The following is a 19,043-nucleotide window of genomic DNA, read 5'->3' as shown; positions in this document are numbered from 1 at the left end:
GTCTCACCACCGTCTTGTACACCTTCCCCTCGATTCTCGTTATCACACAGAACTCCCGACACCTTTTTCCACCCATTCCAACCTGCCTGCACTCGCTTCTTTCCCACACTCTCCATTACTCTGGACTGTTGACCCTAATAATTTGTTGTTTAACATGATGTGTATCTGAAATGATGTTTAAAAGAGGTCTAAAATGTTTACACCCTGCAATAATTTTCCTATTTTCCATTTAGCCAATTGTGCTTTTCATGCTTGGATCTGCATTTTTTTTTGTTCTGGATCAGGATAGTGGTGTATTTCTGGGAACACTGAGCATGAGGCCAGAATGCTTGCACTCACACTCATTCAGGATTATGGGCTGTTTCTGTTTAATGAGTCCACTGACAGACATGTTTTTTGGGAGGTGGGTGAAAACCGGAGAACCCAGCATGAGCTCCCATGAGCATTGAGAAAAAGCACAGAGAGTACAAACCACAGACCCTGGAGACTGATAACCGCGACACTATCTGCAACGCCACCATGCCTCCTCTATTTTGATTTTTTAATCATTTTATTGTTGAGTTCTATGATCTTTTATTTCTTCTTATCTGCTGAAAGATATCCAGAGTATTAAAGAAAATAGCAAATGGGCACGTGCATCAACCTGTATGCTGTTATGTGAAATACTTTTCATTAAAGAAAGCAAGAAAACCCAGTGTTTCAGAATCTTAGTTCAGTGATTATAAATGTTTTATATTTTGTGTGTGAGGTCGTCACGAGGAAGAGGGACAAAAGTCAACACACACACACAAACGTGCGCGCGCGCACGGGTTTCTTTCTGACCCTTACTAAAATCGTGGTCATATGAAGCAAACACAAAAGGTGACATGTTTCTTCATTATATCATTGCTTCTTTATATAGATGTTGCATCAGGACGCAACAACAACAAAACTTACGCCTTTGGTTTTTACTGTCATGCGGGAGTTTTACCGCAATCATTCGTCTTTAATAATGATGTTATTAAACCGATCAAGGTTGCTTTAGTTTAAATTTAGTTTCATTTTAGAGGATAATATTATAGAATGCACGTTTGGGAATATCACGGTGCGTGGAAAATCCATAATAGAGTCACGCGCACAACTCCAGCTTCCTCCCGTAGCAGGGAGTGTTTAGGGAAGTAGTTCACGTGACTGCGCTGCTGTTTAGCTTCCTTCATCCGGGTAACACACCCACCAGAGCTTTTCCAAAACAAACACCAGCGACTGTTTTATTTCGGTATGAAGTTTCTGATATTCGAGTGTGCACTAAAGTATGGCTGATGTGTGGAGATCTCAGTCCAGATGTGCAGACTGGATGTCACAGCTTCCTCCACAACTCCTTGATGTTCCTCTGTGGGATCTCGCCATACCCGGTATAGGACATCATCATCCTGTTTATTTATTTCTTGTTAATAGTTTTAAACATTAAGCTGTTTTATTGCAGGTAGTCATGATACCATGACATACTGTCTGGACCGCCACAGTCCAGTCGTGCGTTCAGAGCCCAGGATACTGACCCTGCTGGACCACGTCGTACCGTGTGTCATCCGGCCGTGTATAAAGAAGTGGGCCACCACCCAGGTAAAATGTGTGCACTCACAGAGAGTCAGGTAACATCGGTACCATCTTTAAGAGCTTATTAATCACACACATCACATGCAGCAAAAGGTATGTGGACACCAAGTGCACAATTCAATGCGATCCATTTTTATTTGTATAGCGCTTTTAACAAACAGCTTTACAGAACATAAGAAACTAAAAACATAGTGCTGAAAAGTCCTAGATGTTAGACTCGACTGTGGCGAGGAAAAACTCCCTTAGATGGTATGAGGAAGAAACTTTGAGAGGAACCAGACTCAAAAGGGAACCTCATCCTCATTTAGGTGACACAGGAGAGTGTGAATATAAATTATTATAAACACCTTAGAGTGTGATTATGAACAATGTCCTTTCTGCAGTCATGTACAGTCATTTGTGTGATGCAGATACAACATATGTAGAATGTTAGTGTGTGTATTAATCAGGAGGTTGTTGTCGTCCTCAAAGTCCACATAGCGTCAGCAACTACGCTTTGAATACCCAAATCCTCACAAAGCAGAATCCAACTGGAGCTGGTCCATCTCTGGATGCCCCAGGATCCTCTCAGGGTTGGCCTCTAAGTGAAATAAAACAATGTTTCTCCAGGACCCTGGTGCTGCATAAAACAGCATAAAGCTACATAAACACAACACAGATCTAGTGACAAAAAGTAAGTTGTCCTAGCCACATGAAGTGCAACCAGTGCAAGACAAAAAGACAAAACAAAAGGAAACAGTACAGGACAGGTACACAAAATAGCGCCAACTAGTATACACTTCTGTAATGTGCAAAAAAAACCCAGCAAACAGTTACAGTTCCACTCCAACATTAACACATCATACTCTGTGCTTGGTGCACAGGGGCATTGCCATGCTAGGTCAGCTTTGGGCCTCTTAGTTCAGTAAAGAGAAATTGTAATGCTGCAGCACACAAAGACACTGTATGCAAATGGGTGCTTTTAATATCGTGGCAACATTTTTAAAAAGAACTACATATGGATATATTTTTGGCCATATAGTGCACATACTAAATGACCTTGTTAGTAGCACCTCAGAGACAAGCACTGTTTTTTCTTTCTTCTTTTCAGGAGCTGTCCATTTGCGGTCAGCTGGACTCGGGAATTCGATTTCTTGACCTAAGGATCGCCCACAAGAAGAAAGATTCCAGCTGGATGTTTTATTTTGCACATGGAATATACTCTCTGCTTACTGTGAAGGTGAATGTCATCATTACCCACACAGGTCATACAGTATAGCATTATTTACAATTACATCATATATCAAGGGAATAATTGTTTATAGCCAACATCAGAGGTAACTATAAATGAATAAAAAAGTTCCATTAATACATTTTTCAATCATTTCTAATTGATTTTTGGTATCGGAATAAAACTTCACACACACACCACCTTGATTATTTTCCTGTCACAGCATACCCCTGAATGCTTTACCCTGATAAATGATCTCTCTCTGCAGGAGACCCTCTGTGAAGTCGCGGACTGGTTAGAGCATCACACTAACGAAGTGGTGATCATTTCTCTGTCTGCTTTCGAAGACATCACCCCTGTGCAGCACAGCAACCTCATTGGCTTCTTGATGCAACTCTTCGGCAAGAAACTCTGCCCCAAATCAGTAAGCACCTGTACTTTTCTAGTACTAAAATGTGTCAGTTTACTGACCTCCTCACTTAGCTGTGTGTCGTCTCTTAGGAAACGCCTTCTCTGCGAACATGCTGGACATACGGTTATCAGGTGATTCTCTCCTATGCTGATCCGTCTGGGTCTGAGTACGTGGAACTTTGGCCAGCGTGGGATTACTGGTGGGCAAACGAGTCAGACCCAAACCTGGTCATTTCATATCTTGAGCATAAGAAAGAGAAAGGAAGACCAGGTCAGATATTATTTCCTATTAAGTAGCCTTTATTTGTCACATATACATTACTGCACAGTGAAATTCTTTCTTTGTATATATCCCATCCTTTGAGGTTTGGGGTCAGAGCACAGGGTCAGCCATGATGCAGCGATGGAGCAGGGTGGGTTGGGGGCCTTGCTCATGGGTCTGATGGAGGCAGCTTGGCAGTGCTGGGGCTCAAACCCCTGATCTTCCAATCAATGACCCAGATATTAATATTTTTAGCAGTCTTAACTATTTTCTTTTATTAGTCGTCAGTATCTGATTTGCTCGCTGTATATTTGAATCATTTTTTCATCCTATTCTATTTTTTCTTCAGCTGGTTTCTTCATGGCTGGTGTAAACCTCACTGAAGACACCAGGTACGTCCTGTCCCATCTCACACAGTCTATGAAGAGCATGACGGTCCGAGCCTACACTGTTCTAATAGACTGGGTCCGAAAGCAGCGCCGTGGCTCTCTGAAAACATCGCTCAATATCATCTGCGCAGACTTTATCGGGATTTCAAGCAACGAATTCTGTGAGATTGTTATTGGACTCAATACAAAACAGTGAAAAGAAAAACCATGCACTTTCCCCATAAAGACTTGGACTTAGTGTTGTACTTGAACGTTATGTCCAGTTGTACAGTGTATATTCAACAGAAGTTTGTACATTTGATGATTCACAAAATAAATGATTTGTATGTCTATAGATTTATATTTTCATATATCTTTTATAACACTGCCTTAATCAAATGGTTAAATGGTGCCGCTCTACATTAAAGCAGCAGTAAGTAAAAAATAACTGTAGTAACGTTACTACCAGCCCAGTTCACTAGTGACTGTACAGTTTAGGGGGAAAAAAGGCTGCTTTATTGTTTGTCTATTCTATTTTATACGAATATACTGAGTTTCTAGAAGCATCGTAACCTGAGCTACACTAGAGACTTCGAGACGGATTGAAGTCTTCCTCCCTCCCCTTCTCACCCTTCTCTCCTCTTCCCACCTCTTCCTGATAAATAGATTATTTAGGGATTCGCAGGCAGCCAGTTGAGCCTGCGAGCCTGCTCCTATGTACCGCGTGATGCTGCTGCATTAGGCTTAGAGCCACAAAGCAGACAGATGGCCGAGGAGAGCCTGGGGGATCTCATTACACAGTCTTATGAAAGCACTCCGGAGACGTGAGTGACCTGTCTCTACCTCTATCTCTACCTCTACCTCTACCTTGCACACCAGTTTGGGGAAAAGTCTGGAACTATTTCGGAAGAAATATGGAGAAAGAGGAAGACGAGGAGGAGGACCTTTTCATAGAGTGGCCTGCTGAGGAAGGACAGCAGGAGAGCGCCGAGGATGAGGACGAGGACGAGGAGAAAGATATGGAGACAGAGAGGAAAAGCGGGCTGAGTTTCTCCAGGCTACGTGTTTCACCAGACAACCGCAGAGCTTCTCTTCCATGTCTGGTCAGCTCTAGTAGATATATTATTCGTGTATAACTTCTAGAAAATATTAGTTTTATTCTCTTGACATCAGTCACAATGTTCTAAATGCAGCAATTCATCACTAGTGGTGTTCCTATCAGATCCGCAGAGCATACAGAGTGGGTAACAAAAATAAATCTATCCTTCTACATATAATTATGTCTAAACATGAGATGAAAGAAAAGACCAGTAACGGTTCTAACAAATGTTTTTCTCTCCATTAAACCTGAAATAATTTGTGATCAGCCATGCAGCAGGATGTAATTCTGGCTGTTTATACTAGATAAATATCTTTAATAGCTTTTACTTTAGTGCTGATGTTACATCAAAAAAGCAAATGAAGGCACTTATTACACGGTACATCTAGCTGGAGTTGAATTCGTCCTCGGAATAAACACAGAGCTCTAAATGGACTCCTGTTTATATTCTACCTTAAATACGAGCCTGCCAATTGAGATTAATTGAATTTATGGTCCTATTTCATGTATAAAAATTTTTTTATTGTGTCTTGTAAATACACTATATTGCCAAAAGTATTCGCTCACCCATCCAAATAATCAGAATCAGGTGTCCCAATTACTTCCATGGCCACAGGTGTATAAAATCAAGCACCTAGGCATGCAGACTGTTTTTACAAACATTTGTGAAAGAATGGGTCGCTCTCAGGAGCTCAGTGAATTCCAGCGTGGAACTGTGATAGGATGCCACCTGTGCAACAAATCCAGTCGTGAAATTTCCTCGCTCCTAAATATTCCACAGTCAACTGTCAGCTGTATTATAAGAACGTGGAAGTGTTTGGGAACGACAGCAACTCAGCCACGAAGTGGTAGGCCACGTAAACTGACGGAGCGGGGTCAGCGGATGCTGAGGCGCATAGTGCGAAGAGGTCACCAACTTTCTGCAGAGTCAATCGCTACAGACCTCCAAACTTCATGTGGCCTTCAGATTAGCTCAAGAACAGTGCGCAGAGAGCTTCATGGAATGGGTTTCCATGGCCGAGCAGCTGCATCCAAGCCATACATCACCAAGTGCAATGCAAAGCGTCGGATGCAGTGGTGTAAAGCACGCCGCCACTGGACTCTAGAGCAGTGGAGACGCGTTCTCTGGAGTGACAAATCGCACTTCTCCATCTGGCAATCTGATGGACGAGTCTGGGTTTGGCGGTTGCCAGGAGAACGGTACTTGTCTGACTGCATTGTGCCAAGTGTAAAGTTTGGTGGAGGGGGGATTATGGTGTGGGGTTGTTTTTCAGGAGCTGGGCTTGGCCCCTTAGTTCCAGTGAAAGGAACTCTGAATGCTTCAGCATATCAAGACATTTTGGACAATTCCATGCTCCCAACTTTGTGGGAACAGTTTGGAGCTGGCCCCTTCCTCTTCCAACATGACTGTGCACCAGTGACCAAAGCAAGGTCCATAAAGACATGGATGACAGAGTCTGGTGTGGATGAACATGACTGGCCTGCACAGAGTCCTGACCTCAACCCGATAGAACACCTTTGGGATGAATTAGAGCGGAGACTGAGAGCCAGGCCTTCTCGTCCAACATCAGTGTGTGACCTCACAAATGTGCTTCTGGAAGAATGGTCAAAAATTCCCATAAACACACTCCTTAACCTTGTGGACAGCCTTCCCAGAAGAGTTGAAGCTGTTATAGCTGCAAAGGGTGGACCGACGTCATATTGAACCCTATGGATTAGGAATGGGATGTCACTTAAGTTCATATGCGAGTCAAGGCAGGTGAGCGAATACTTTTGGCAATATAGTGTATGTTTTGTTTAAATAGCTGTTGATTTTTGCCTTATCCTTGATTGTACCATCAAAAAAAATAAAAGCTTAATTTTTATATATTTATCCAGTTGAACCCAAACTTAAACCATGATTTAAAACAATAATAATAATAATAATAATAATAATAATAATAATAATAATAATAATAATAAATAAATAAATAAATAAATAAAAATAAATAAATAATATTAATAATTATATAAAAAATAATTCAGATTACATTTTACAAATTGTTAAATACCAGTTTTAGTTTCCGTAAATCTGTTTCATTAACTCTGTGAAGTAGGAATCCATGTTTAAAATTAAGTGGTGCAACAGAAATTAAAATACACATTATTTTTAATAGTTAAAATTGAAACTTTTATTGCAATCAATGTATTCCCTTGTGTTCCTCAGGCTCAGCTTAGCACCATGCATTTGACTCACTTGACTCAATTGACTCACGTGCACACGGCCACCATAGCTCCGAGCCCAGTCAGCATGAGGCACCGGCTCAAAGGAGGTGAAGCAAGGAAGGTTCCTCTCTATCAGCATGACCAAAATCAGGATGCGGAGAACGTACCCAAACCTGCTCCATCATCTGCCGTCCCAAACGTTCTCACCGTCCCAGAAAAGCGAGGACGCTTCAGGAGCCGTAACGTTATATCACTAGTGAGTCATCTGTGTGTATGAAGCAGAGGAACTTGTTGATGTTGTGTGTCACGTGTGTGTAGTCAAAACTATGGAAAGTGATCAGTTGTCAAGAAAAATGACTCATGCAGTGCAAAGTGATGTTATTTTCTTCATTCAAAGGTCGAGTAAGATTTTGGCGAAGAAGAGCAATAGCTGATCAGAAAATTGTGTAAGAATGTCTATGAATCATGTAAGGAGTCGACTCTTATTTGACTCGCTGAAAAGAATCAGAACTCCCTTCAGCTCTATTGGTGTGTTGCTGGTATATGATCAATATAGATTTCTTGAGTGAGGAAAAAAAGGAGCGTGAGGAGCTTTACTAGGATTTGACTGAGACAGTGGCATGTGTTGGAGAGTGACGCAGACAGCATGTGTCTCATTTGCCATGATGATTTGTGTAAAGGAGGAGGAACCGTCCAGGAACTGCATTGTTCACACAGCTTCCACAGTGAGGTAGGAGACTTTGTCTTTGTGCAGAATTTGTTTCGGTTGTGGTTTCCCTACAGATGTGTGTAGATTTGATCGTATAATAATAATGCAATAATAACACAATAATGCAGTAATAAAACTGACCAGCCAGTTATACTAAAGAATATACTGAAATGACCTTTGAGGATTGTAGTGAATACTTATAATGTGAGGAATAAGCAGTTAGAGTTTTATTTTCAAAGAAGATTAAGATTATGCATTAATTATAAAGACATTAGACTTATAGACATATATCAAGATCTTCAATGGTCCAATCCAGTCTGTTCAATCTGACATTGAGGAGATTTATCCCTCCTTTCATGTAAATCAGTAGACAGCGATGCAGCGGTGCTTTAGTGCTTTAGTTTCTCCAACTCTCTTGCCTCCTGATCCATCCACTCTGTTCAGACATATCAGCTTATAAACCTTCAGCTTCTTGCTAATAGCTGTGTCAACATAATCATGTGGAATGTTTAATAGATGAGATGACTCCGTAATTCGGCTCCTTTAGCTGTCCTTCACCCAGAACTATTAACTCAGACTGTATACATATCAGTGATCTTCTCCACGTATGTTACTCAGTGCATTTTATTCTTTCTGTTTCAGTGTATAGAGCTGTGGTTATGGATGAAGCAGACTTGCCCGATGTGTCATAAGCACATGGCCGTGCCCGAGCCTCTGTACTGGACGTCCGCTCATCTTAAAGTGCCCTAAAGCTTCACTCCCTCATATCTAAATCTGTCATGATAAAGAAATTGGACCGTCCATCCAGAGATCAACGGATTTCTTTAATAAAGCCTGTTGTTCAACTGTCAGCAAATTGACCTTCAGCTAGTTATCATGGTTATAAGCCAAACTGCAAACTCTAAAAATCTGAGAAGCCATGAACAGGTCCAGACACTTCAGACGTTCCTCAATTCCACACAGTAGCTGCAGTCCTTTTCTATTAGTTTCATAAAATGGTTAAAAGGTTTAATCTAAACCTCAGTACTGTTGATGTCGGCTTAAACGTAATTGCAAATTACACCAAAAGGTTATTTTTTTTCCTGCCGCAAAAGTGTTGATTCGGAATAAGGTGATTGGAAATAAGGACCCACTTCAGGTTAATGCACTTCAGCATTTTCATATCCTGCCTGTCGTCTGTGGGAAGCCATTTAAACTGAATGCCAATAAAATATCTGTGGGTAAAAGTCTGCCTGCAGGTGCCCAAATATTCTGTTGTTCGAAAGAAAAATGTTAAGGAAAATCTAAATTATGTTGAATGTTGCTCAAGTCTGTACAACTTACTAAATGAATAAATATCACAGACTTTTTAAATGATGCATTATTTTTGTAAACTAGCATGTAAACAATTTGGAATCTACATTTTTATGGTTTTAGGTCTGTGAGGAAATACACCGAATAGGTATAACACTGTGAGCACTGAGAGGTGAAATGAATAAGACTGATGATCTCCTCATCATGGCACCTGTTAGTGGGTGGGATATATTAGGCAGCAAGTAAACATTTTGTCCTCAAAGATGATGTGTTAGAAGCAGGAAAAATGGACAAGCGTAAGGATTTGAGCGAGTTTGACCAAGGGCCAAATTGTGATGGCTAGACCACTGGATCAGAGCATCTCCAAAACTGCAGCTCTTGTGGGGTGTTCCCGGTCTGCAGTGGTCAGTATCTATCAAAAGTGGTCCAAGGAAGCAACAGTGGTGAACCGGCGACAGGGTCCTGGGCGGCCAAGACTCATTGGGGAGCGATTAGAAGGCTGGCCCGTGTGATCCGATCCAACAGACGAGCTACTGTTCCTCAAATCGCTGAAGACGTTAATACTGGTTCTGACAGAAAGGTGTCAGAATACACAGTGCAGGATGGGTCAGGGCTGTTTCGGCAGCACCAACACAATATTAGGCAGGTGGTCATAATGTTATGCCTGATTGGTGTATTCAGCAGGAAGTGGCTGCAGCTAAATAAAATTATGGTGCATATCTTATTGACCCATCGTGCCTGATATCTCATCAGATGGATTATATTTATATAATAAATCAAAACAGGGATTTTTTTTTTTTTTAGTTTTAGGAATTTAGATGTAATGTAGCTATTCACATCGACTATTTAGAATTTTTCCCCCCTAAATATATGAATTCAATTATTATCCTGTAAACAGAATATGTACAAGAAATTTGGGGACGTTTATTATCCTGCACATACAAAAACATTTGAGAATTTTTTTTTTTGTTGCATGAATCATTTTTATATTAACATTATAAATGGAAAAATCTTAAAATCTATATATTAAAATTGGAAAACAATATATTTTCGTTATATATTCAATTAATCAGTCTATTAAATTAAATGAAGAGACAAAAATGATCAAACATGGGTCAGTATCTATTTTATAAACATATATATATATATATATATATATATATATATATATATATATATATATATATATATATATATTATTACAAACATTACAGAGGCGCACTCGTTAAGCCATGACTTAATGCCCCGTACGTAATGACGTCACTCCGCCCGTTGCTGAGGCTACAGGCGGAAGTTCTGTCTCGTTCACCTGTTACTCGTGCAAACAGGAAGAAGAGGAACTCGGTCCTAGTTTTGTTCGAGTGAAGGAGTTTAAGTTAAACTGGTTAAGTTATTAATCTCTGAGAGTGATGGATAAATTAAAGAAAGTTCTGAGCGGACAGGATGGAAATGACGGGAATGATCTGAACGTGCTGCAGGTACCGGGGAGAAATCATTTCAACTTTATTACACGAGCCGAGTAGCTTCTGTTTATCTGTCACTGAGAGCTGTTTACTAGTTTAACTAGTAGTCATTAACCCGGTCATTAACCCGGTCAGATACATGAAAAAAGTCTGTGTTTTTTTATAAAATATTTGTCTTTTAGCGAGATCTACTAATGAGAGGCCTTTTTGGTCCAGGAAAGATTAATCATATTTAATTATAATTAATTAAATAATACATCAAGACTATCTATCTATCTATCTATCTATCTATCTATCTATCTATCTATCTATCTATCTATCTATCTATCTATCTATCTATCTATCTGTCTGTCTGTCTGTCTGTCTGTCTATCTGTTTATCTATCTATTTGTATATCTATCTGTCTATAGCTTAGTGCCCCCCCCATGGTTTTTGGATAGTGGAAAAAAAGTACTTCAAATGTTATTCTATCTATCTATCTATCTATCTATCTATCTATCTATAAAATGAGCGTTTTTTATTTACCTTGCATCTACTACAGTGTTGCTTTTAAGTTGGTTTTATTTATTAGTTGATATTTTATATTATTGCACGTTTATTCTATCTTTTGTATTATCCATTTAAATAAATTTTTATTATTATTTTATTTCTAATTTTTATTTCCGTTATTTGACCATTTTTATTCTTATTTATTTATTTATTACAGGATTTTAGAGAACTTTATAGAATTTTCCTACATTACATGAATATTATTATTATTATTATTATTATTATTATTATTATTGTTATTATCTACTTTATGTCAGTGGAAATACTTTTTTTTGGTGTGAATCCTGTAACAGGACATCACAAGAAAAATTGTTTAAGTGACTTTCTCTGGACTCCAGATCTGATTTAAAGAAAGTCTTAACTGGTTTATTTTTGTGTGAACTCGTGTTGTCTCGTGGTCTGTTCACGTGCAGCATCTTTGAGACTCATTAGGACCTCGAGTACATTCTGAATAAAAGTATTATTTGCATAAACATTAGCTAGATGGCTGGAACATGTTTGAAGTGGTTCAGTGGTTAAAAGCTTCATCGTTCTGTGGAATGATCCGGACCTAAGTGGGCAATGGGAAAGGATTTTATTTATATTGTACTGTCTTTTGTATGTTTTTGCTGATATCTTGGTAAGCTTGTTGTTGTTGTTGTTGTTGTTCTATAGGGAGCTGAAGATGTGACCACGCTGGGCTGGGGAACGCGCGTCAAGGCTTTTATTGCCTGCTTTGTTTTGGGAGTCGCCTGTTCCGTCCTGGTAAGTTGAGTCAGAGTTTAATGTTGTTCTGCGTGGAATCCTGCATGGGGCAGATCCCGGCAACCTGCACAGAAATCTCTCATCTGTTCAGAATCTGTTACTCTAGCAAACTAAGCATTAAAAATAGAGTTAAAAATAACAAGGCTGATGAAATGTTGTGTATCTCTGAAAACATCTGTATGCTTATATGGTCTCTTAAAACATCTGTATGCTTATATGGTATAGTCTGGATGCGTGCAAAGATAAAATGATGAAAGAATAAATAATGAAATTGTGCCTGGAAAAGAAACCATGCATTAAATACTAATAAACTAAACAAATGAAATATTTGAGCTAGTCTTGGATATAAGCTACGCACTTATAGAAGTTAAGTTTTTTACCGAATCTTCGAGAATCAGCCTCAGTACTTCTGGAGACTTTTGCTTGTTTCTTTCTTTATTTAGTCTGGAAAGTTTTTATCCGTTAGGTAACCTGTTTCTGTCTGAACTAACATATAAACATTTTCAGAGTAAGGAATTTTTGGAAATCTGTAATGTTTTTGTACAGACTGAATAATGCAGAAGGCATAAAATTTTGGTATTAAAAAAAATTACAGTGCCTTAAAGGAATACACACACACACTATATATATATATATATATATATATATAAATATATAAATATATATTTATATATATATATATATATATATATATATATATATATATATATATATATATATATATATATATATATATATATATATATATATATATATATATATATATATATATATATGAAATAAGTGGGTGATATATATATATATATATAATGTACAACATCTATAACTACACATTACTCCTGTTGTCTCGGTAAATATCCAGGGCTCGTGTTTGCTCTGGGTTCCTAAAAGAGGAATCATCTTGTTCGCTGTCTTCTACACCTTAGGCAACATTGCCTCCCTCTTAAGGTAGGATTTACGGCTTTATCAGCGCACGTGAATATCCGATACCGGCCGTATTCTGAAGCTCAGAAGAGGCATTTTCTTTGCGTTCTAGCACGACGTTCCTGATGGGGCCGTTGAAGCAGCTGAAGAGGATGTGTGACAAGACGAGAGCACTGGCCACAGCCATCATGATCGTGAGTACACACACACACACACACACACACACAATATTCTGTACATTATTTCTATCCATGTTTTTAACACTTTGTACAAGGCATAACATTATGACCACCTGCCTAATATTGTGTTGGTCTCCCTTTTGCTGCCAAAACAGCCCTGACCCTATGCCTTAAACCCAGTGAGCCTTGTCCACCCTTGACCCTGTCGCCGGCTCACCACTGTTCCTTCCTTTCTTGGACCTCTTTTAATAGCTACTGACCACTGCAGACCGGGAACACCCTACAAGAGCTGCAGTTTTGGAGATGCTCTGATCCAGTTGTCTATCCACAATTTGGCCCTTGGTCAAACTCGCTCAAATCCTTACTCTTGTCCATTTTTCCTGCTTCTAACACATCAACTTTGAGGACAAAATGTTCACATACTGCCTCATATATCCCACCCAGTAACAGGTGCCATGATGAGGAGATCATCAGTCTTATTCACGGCACCTTTCAGTCATCATAATGTTATGTGGCCTTTCATTATGTTAATTGTGGCCTTTCATTTCGCAGATATGCCTTGTGCTGACACTTTGCTCTGCATTTTGGGTAACTATGCCATTTCTTTGTAATATATATATATATATATATATGTATGTATGATTGTTTTTTATGTATGTTTATGTATATAAACATTTCTATGCATTAGCTATGTGCTGATATTAATTCATTCCTCATAATTACAATTGTCACAGTAAGAGAGTTTACATACGTCCAATTTCTCCAAATTTCGTAACATAATGATGATAAGGTCACATTCAGTCCTTGTAGAAAATCTGTCCAAAACAAGCCAAACATCTTTCTGTTCCGTGTCTGAGGAAACAGACGTGATCTCGGGAATAGAGACGCCGCCCGCCCTGTGAGCTAAATGAGCTCATTAGGGATCGGCGTTGTTTTTGAAGCGTTAATAATATTGTGATGTATAACCGATTATCAGCACATACCTAACTCTTATGTTTATGATGTATTCATTCGGGGAAATGAATTAACACCCTGCGCTCCATGTCGAACCCCCCATCCCACCCCCCTTCCCCCGTCAGTGGAAAAACACAGGCCTGGCCCTGCTCTTCTGCATCCTCCAGTTCCTGGCTTTAACTTGGTGAGTGGACCACTTACTCAATTCACAGCTGCCGTGTTGATAAAAAACGTTCAGCATAAACGTGTGACATTTTCCTGACTGTCGACTTGGACGAAGCACAGACGCTGGCTTGCTCTCTTCTGGCAACCAAATGAAATGGTGATTTTTTTATTTACAAAAAAAAAAAAGCCAATTATTTCTCCAGCTCGCTGCCAGGTTCATGTGAGCGAGCGAGTGTGCGGCGGTTGCTGTTGTTGTTGTCGTCGTGGTCTTTGTTCTCCCTGTAGAGTTAAATTATGTTTGTTTGTTTATTAGAAGACGACGTGAAAACACTACGTCTCTTTGCGAAGAGGAGTTTTAAAGAAAATCTTTTACGTGGCGCAGTAACAGTAATTCAAATCACAGGTTTATATCAATGCCCTGGTTTCCATAGTAACACACACTCGGATGAAGGAAGGTGTATGTAATCTGAAACTAATAATAAACAGATAACAAACAAAACAAATAACGGGTTGATGTTTGAAAACGAAAAATGGACAGTCATTGACCTGATGAAGCTTTCTGTCAGGTTTAGTGAAGGAGTCTCCAGTGTCAGTGCTTTTTGGAACGGTCAGTCTCTCAGCGGGAACGTCTTCACGATGGAGAACTATACGCTTTTCGGGTTCTTGGTAACATGACAAGCTGCACTGTTTTCTCTGAGTTAAAAAGTGAGAGATCGGGAACCACAAAATGAAATGGATAAAAAGCATAAATGGTTCTGAGTTGCTGTTTTACAAGAGAAATAAAACGCTTCTGCATGTGCTGCTGCCCCATCATTGATTAGTTTCCTATAACAGCATGCTCCTAACGTGTTTTATTCCATAACAAACACCATTTCCTTATTCTTTTGTGTTACAGGTACAGCTTGTCATATATTCCGTTTGCAAGGTGAGATTTTTTTTATGCATCTACTACATATAAAGTTTTAATTTCCAGCATTTCCATTCTATTGTGTTTACTGGTGCTAATATCACTGTTTATGTAAAACCGTAAGATTTCCTATCTTAGCATTCTAAAGTACAGTTTTTAAATCCGTTCCGTAAAGTGCTAAATCTGTAAAGCGGTCATTCCGCCGCTCCTGATTCAAATGGGCCCGCAGTCAAAGGGTACATTCATTTGTGGCTCCTGCTCAAGTGACCAAAACAGACTTTTCACACTTCTGCTTTTTTGGCTGCGGCCTGCTGTTTACCGATTTGTGTTTGTTTTAATGCAGGGATGCGCTGATTAAGATGTTCTCCGTGTGTTTCAAGTGATGTGTAGTGGCGTGTGGAGCTCGGACCTCTCTCGCCCCGCCGCTCTCTCTCTCTCTCACTCTTCCTGACCAACCAACCCCCATCTCCCCACCCTCTCTCGGCACCTGATCTCGCTTCAGCTCTGCTGTGCCCTGAGTGCCCGCTCTGCTAGTGCCCACTCGAGTGCCCACTCTACTACCTGACACACACACACACACACACACACACTGCAGGTGTGCGTTTCCTCTCCTGATACCTGGGCGCTCTCCAGGAATGTGTATGAACACACATTCTCTTTTACATGTCAGTGAAGGAATCACACGTGACCTAAATACGACTCAGGCGCATTAGGTGATGATTTATGGGAAAGTTTAATACGATTTTTTTTGACCGAATCCACCCCTGTACAAGGTTGTAAAAGATTCACTGGTTCAGTTGGACTAGTGAAATCATTAGAAAATCATGAATTCGCTTTCAGGTGGACTCGGACAAAGCCGAATGTTCTAAAACTCATAAGATATTTTCATAACGGTTAATGAGGAGGTGAAGCGGCGAGAGGGGGGGTGGGGGGTGGCGGTCTGTAAAATGACATGACTGAAAAGGAGCAAATCCTAGTACAAAGTGCACAAGAAGCCAGGTTTCCAAACTGGGTTTCGGGTTCTTTTCTGTGAAAATGTCAGAATATTTATCAATATCATTTCTACATAATGTTCCCCTTTATGCAAAATATTTACTGTCGCACCTTTAAGTGATGTGTTTGGTCAGAAATTGCACTTGGGTACGTCAAGATGCCTTTTGGATTTTCTGTTATATAAGAGAAGGTTTTTTATAGTTGCTGTATAAGGGTTGCTGTAAATTTATATATATATATATATATATATATATATATATATATATATATATATATATATATATATATATATATATATATATATACACACACATATACATATAAAACTTTCCAGATCTGTTCATTCTTAAACAATCTCTGCTTTGATGCTATGAGTTTTGGTCATAACATTTTACAATGCTAACTTTTAGATCTTAGATTAGATTCAATGAGATTAGATTGAGCCTAGTCCTGGACAGAAATGGACACTTGAGATTGAATGTAACATTCTTGACCCTTCAGCGGTTCAGATGTCATTATTATTGTTAATTTTTTAAAATGTTTTTCTGTATTTTTTTTCCATTAATCCTCATTCTGTTATTTCCTCTGTTTACATAACTTTCCACAAAGCCTTTTTCTTCCTCCTTCTGTATCACTTTTATATCTGCTGGTCTTTCCCAGGCCATGATGATGTGTTTGAGTTTTAGGCATGAGCGCGAGACGCATCAGTCAGAATTTCCTCTCTCTCTCTCTCTCTCTCTCTCTCTCTCTCTCTGTGTGTGTGTGTGTGTGTGTGTGTGTGTAACTATGAAATATCTGTAAGGAAAAAAAGTAGGCCTGTATTTTAAAAGCTCAGTGCCCAGAATGATGTTCTGCTGATGAAATTAAGGAGATAATTCCTTTTTCGAAGATAATACTGTAGTTTCCTTAAGCGGTGTATTAGTTTTGAAGCTAGAAGTATAGCACTGGGAATAGTGGATAATCGTGCACATTTCTTTTCTGTCCTATGAGCAAAATCCTTCATGTTACTTGTTCATTTCAGCGGATTTTCAATGTTTTCAACAGGGTATCTTTTTCATATTGCGTGATGTTATTTAATTATTAGAAACTCTGTATATTGAAGCTTGTTTTTCTGTGATGTAAGATACTAAAATATGTATAATGCGTCTGCTTTTTACAATTTACAGCCTTTATGAACAAATATAATTAAAGTCTTATTTAAATCTGGATGGTCTTTCACGTGTTTTAATTGTGAATTGAAAGCCGCGAGCTCTTGCGCATCTCCATCTTTCCTGCAAATTAGGTTTTTGGTGATCATCCCTCCGTCTATAGTGTTTTGCTCTCCGGTTCTGTAAGACGCAGGAGGTTCCGTTTAATGAGACCTTTTCGCGTGCGTGATGGCGTTAAATCCTCTAAATCTCCACGCGGCAGCTGCGGGATCAGGTTTCCTCCTCCGCCTCCTCCCGGAACATCCAGTCTGCTTTTCTGCTCCCAGGATAAGGCTGAGGACCGGTGCGGTAATGATGCGGACAAAACAAAAACCCGCACACCTCTGACAGCGTGGCTGCAATTACTGCGGTGTCTTCACGCCGGCTTTAACACCGACAGCGCGCGCGCAAAATAGGGCTTTGAATCTCACGAGCACCTTAAATATCCTGACAGCATATAAATAATCCATTATCCAGAACTTAACATCATCATCATCACAATAATACAGAACAATGACAGCCTAATAAACGGTTTAATTTTTATTTCGTTTCATACTTTCGACTTCTGCTGGCTATTCAAATCATTTCAGCATACAAACATCCATTTCAGCTTCTCAGATTTCTGTACCTTGTTTATTTTTCATCTTAATAATAATTACCTTTGGATACATTGCGCTATTACGCACGAGCTATATAAAAGCTTTCCACAGCGGCTCAGTACAAGCATTTCTATTTCTCTCTCCCTCTCTCTGTAAAGATTTAATCATCCTTTATAAACTAAACAAATAAAAATAATAATAATAAAATAATAATAACTGACCCGGGTATTTCAGTTTCAGTCTCTCATTCAAATGCATACTTATTAGTGTTTGTTATGTATTATGAATTGGTACAGATAAATGAGGTACTTTATCTTTTCCACCGTCGCTGAGGGTGGTACCCTTTTTGTACCAGTTTACCAGTTTTATAGCGTAGCTTACTACTTGTTACCATTTACAGTAACTTTGATATGTACCTTTCATTGGGAATTGTACGTTTATATGTAAAAGTCGCAAGCTAAAATATGAAGAATGACAAGTACAGATAGGAACTAGTATTATATATTGTCATAATAAAATGAATCTTTTGGACACTTTATTTAAATGATGTAGGCTGAATGTCATTTTAATATATGTATATATATATTAAAATGTATGTAATACATTTATTTATTTATTTACAAAAGATAGCCATAAATCTTTTTAAATCCTAAATACATTTTCCTTTTTCTTTTCTTTTCTTTTCTTTTCTTTTCTTTTCTTTTCTTCTCTTAATTTCTTCTACATTTTGTCTGTAATTAAAGTTTCCCTGGTTTAGGAGTTAACAGGTGAACTGATGTGTGCTTTGTGCGTTAAATGCGTTGCGTATTTTACGCAAAAGTGCGTTTTGTGCGTCAGAGCCGAACCGTCCAGTTTCCTGAACACAAACATCTCCGTAAACAAAACAAAAATAAATAAATAAGACTGTATTCAAATGTGCAACACACTCTCTCACTCTCTTTGTTTTATCTCCCTGTTTATCTGTAACACAATGCGTGATGCCTGCTGATTAATTCCCTACAACGAAATAATGACTAAATGGAATCTCAAATACAAGGAGGTTGGTGCATTAAACGAGATCTCTAAAAAAATATTTTCACGTATCCGTGCAATGTTTGAAATACTTTTAAAACTAAATCATTCACACCCTGCATGTCCATGAGACCATTTACATTCTAATCCTGGTGCAACATTTAGGCAGTTCTTATAAAACTTAATTGTTTGGACTCAGATGTTACTGAAACTGTAAT

General features: G+C 38.9%; 3 protein-coding genes across 10 annotated transcripts; all 3 read left to right on the top strand.

Annotated features, from left to right (window-relative positions):
* The first annotated feature begins 1,171 nt into the window (after positions 1 to 1,171).
* LOC131361121 (PI-PLC X domain-containing protein 1-like) lies at positions 1,172 to 4,191 on the top strand. Of its 2 annotated transcripts, none has more exons than XM_058402040.1 (6): positions 1,172 to 1,391; positions 1,463 to 1,599; positions 2,684 to 2,812; positions 3,072 to 3,227; positions 3,305 to 3,485; positions 3,826 to 4,191. In XM_058402040.1, exons 1-6 carry the CDS (start codon positions 1,292 to 1,294, stop codon positions 4,059 to 4,061), a joined length of 939 nt encoding a protein of 312 aa, XP_058258023.1. In that variant the 5' UTR covers positions 1,172 to 1,291; the 3' UTR covers positions 4,062 to 4,191. The 2 variants fall into 2 exon arrangements, with proteins under 2 accessions (XP_058258023.1, XP_058258024.1); XM_058402041.1 differs by having other exon boundaries at positions 1,239 to 1,391; positions 1,467 to 1,599.
* A 118-nt stretch (positions 4,192 to 4,309) lies between these two features.
* Positions 4,310 to 10,167, top strand: si:ch211-207l14.1 (uncharacterized). Of its 7 annotated transcripts, XR_009205961.1 has the most exons (5): positions 4,310 to 4,947; positions 7,150 to 7,404; positions 7,546 to 7,594; positions 7,705 to 7,878; positions 8,500 to 10,149. XR_009205961.1 is itself a non-coding variant. In XM_058402039.1 (4 exons), the coding sequence occupies exons 1-4, from the start codon at positions 4,759 to 4,761 to the stop codon at positions 8,504 to 8,506; spliced, it is 501 nt and encodes a 166-aa protein (XP_058258022.1). In that variant the 5' UTR covers positions 4,310 to 4,758; the 3' UTR covers positions 8,507 to 10,147. The 7 variants fall into 7 exon arrangements, 2 of the variants coding, with proteins under 2 accessions (XP_058258022.1, XP_058258021.1); XR_009205962.1 differs by lacking the exon at positions 7,546 to 7,594 and having other exon boundaries at positions 8,500 to 10,148; XR_009205960.1 differs by having other exon boundaries at positions 7,546 to 7,878; positions 8,500 to 10,137.
* A 254-nt stretch (positions 10,168 to 10,421) lies between these two features.
* Positions 10,422 to 17,213, top strand: sft2d2b (SFT2 domain containing 2b). The gene is made up of 8 exons (XM_058404139.1): positions 10,422 to 10,628; positions 11,817 to 11,906; positions 12,769 to 12,854; positions 12,943 to 13,024; positions 13,562 to 13,597; positions 14,089 to 14,147; positions 15,024 to 15,053; positions 15,379 to 17,213. Exons 1-8 carry the CDS (start codon positions 10,560 to 10,562, stop codon positions 15,416 to 15,418), a joined length of 492 nt encoding a protein of 163 aa, XP_058260122.1. The 5' UTR covers positions 10,422 to 10,559; the 3' UTR covers positions 15,419 to 17,213.
* Positions 17,214 to 19,043: the final 1,830 nt, after the last annotated feature.

The sequence above is a fragment of the Hemibagrus wyckioides genome, linkage group LG11 (genome assembly GCF_019097595.1).
Source record: "Hemibagrus wyckioides isolate EC202008001 linkage group LG11, SWU_Hwy_1.0, whole genome shotgun sequence".
Classification (NCBI taxonomy): domain Eukaryota; kingdom Metazoa; phylum Chordata; class Actinopteri; order Siluriformes; family Bagridae; genus Hemibagrus; species Hemibagrus wyckioides.
Note: the sequence above shows the minus strand (reverse complement) of the source record. Positions and strands in the feature narration are given on the sequence as shown.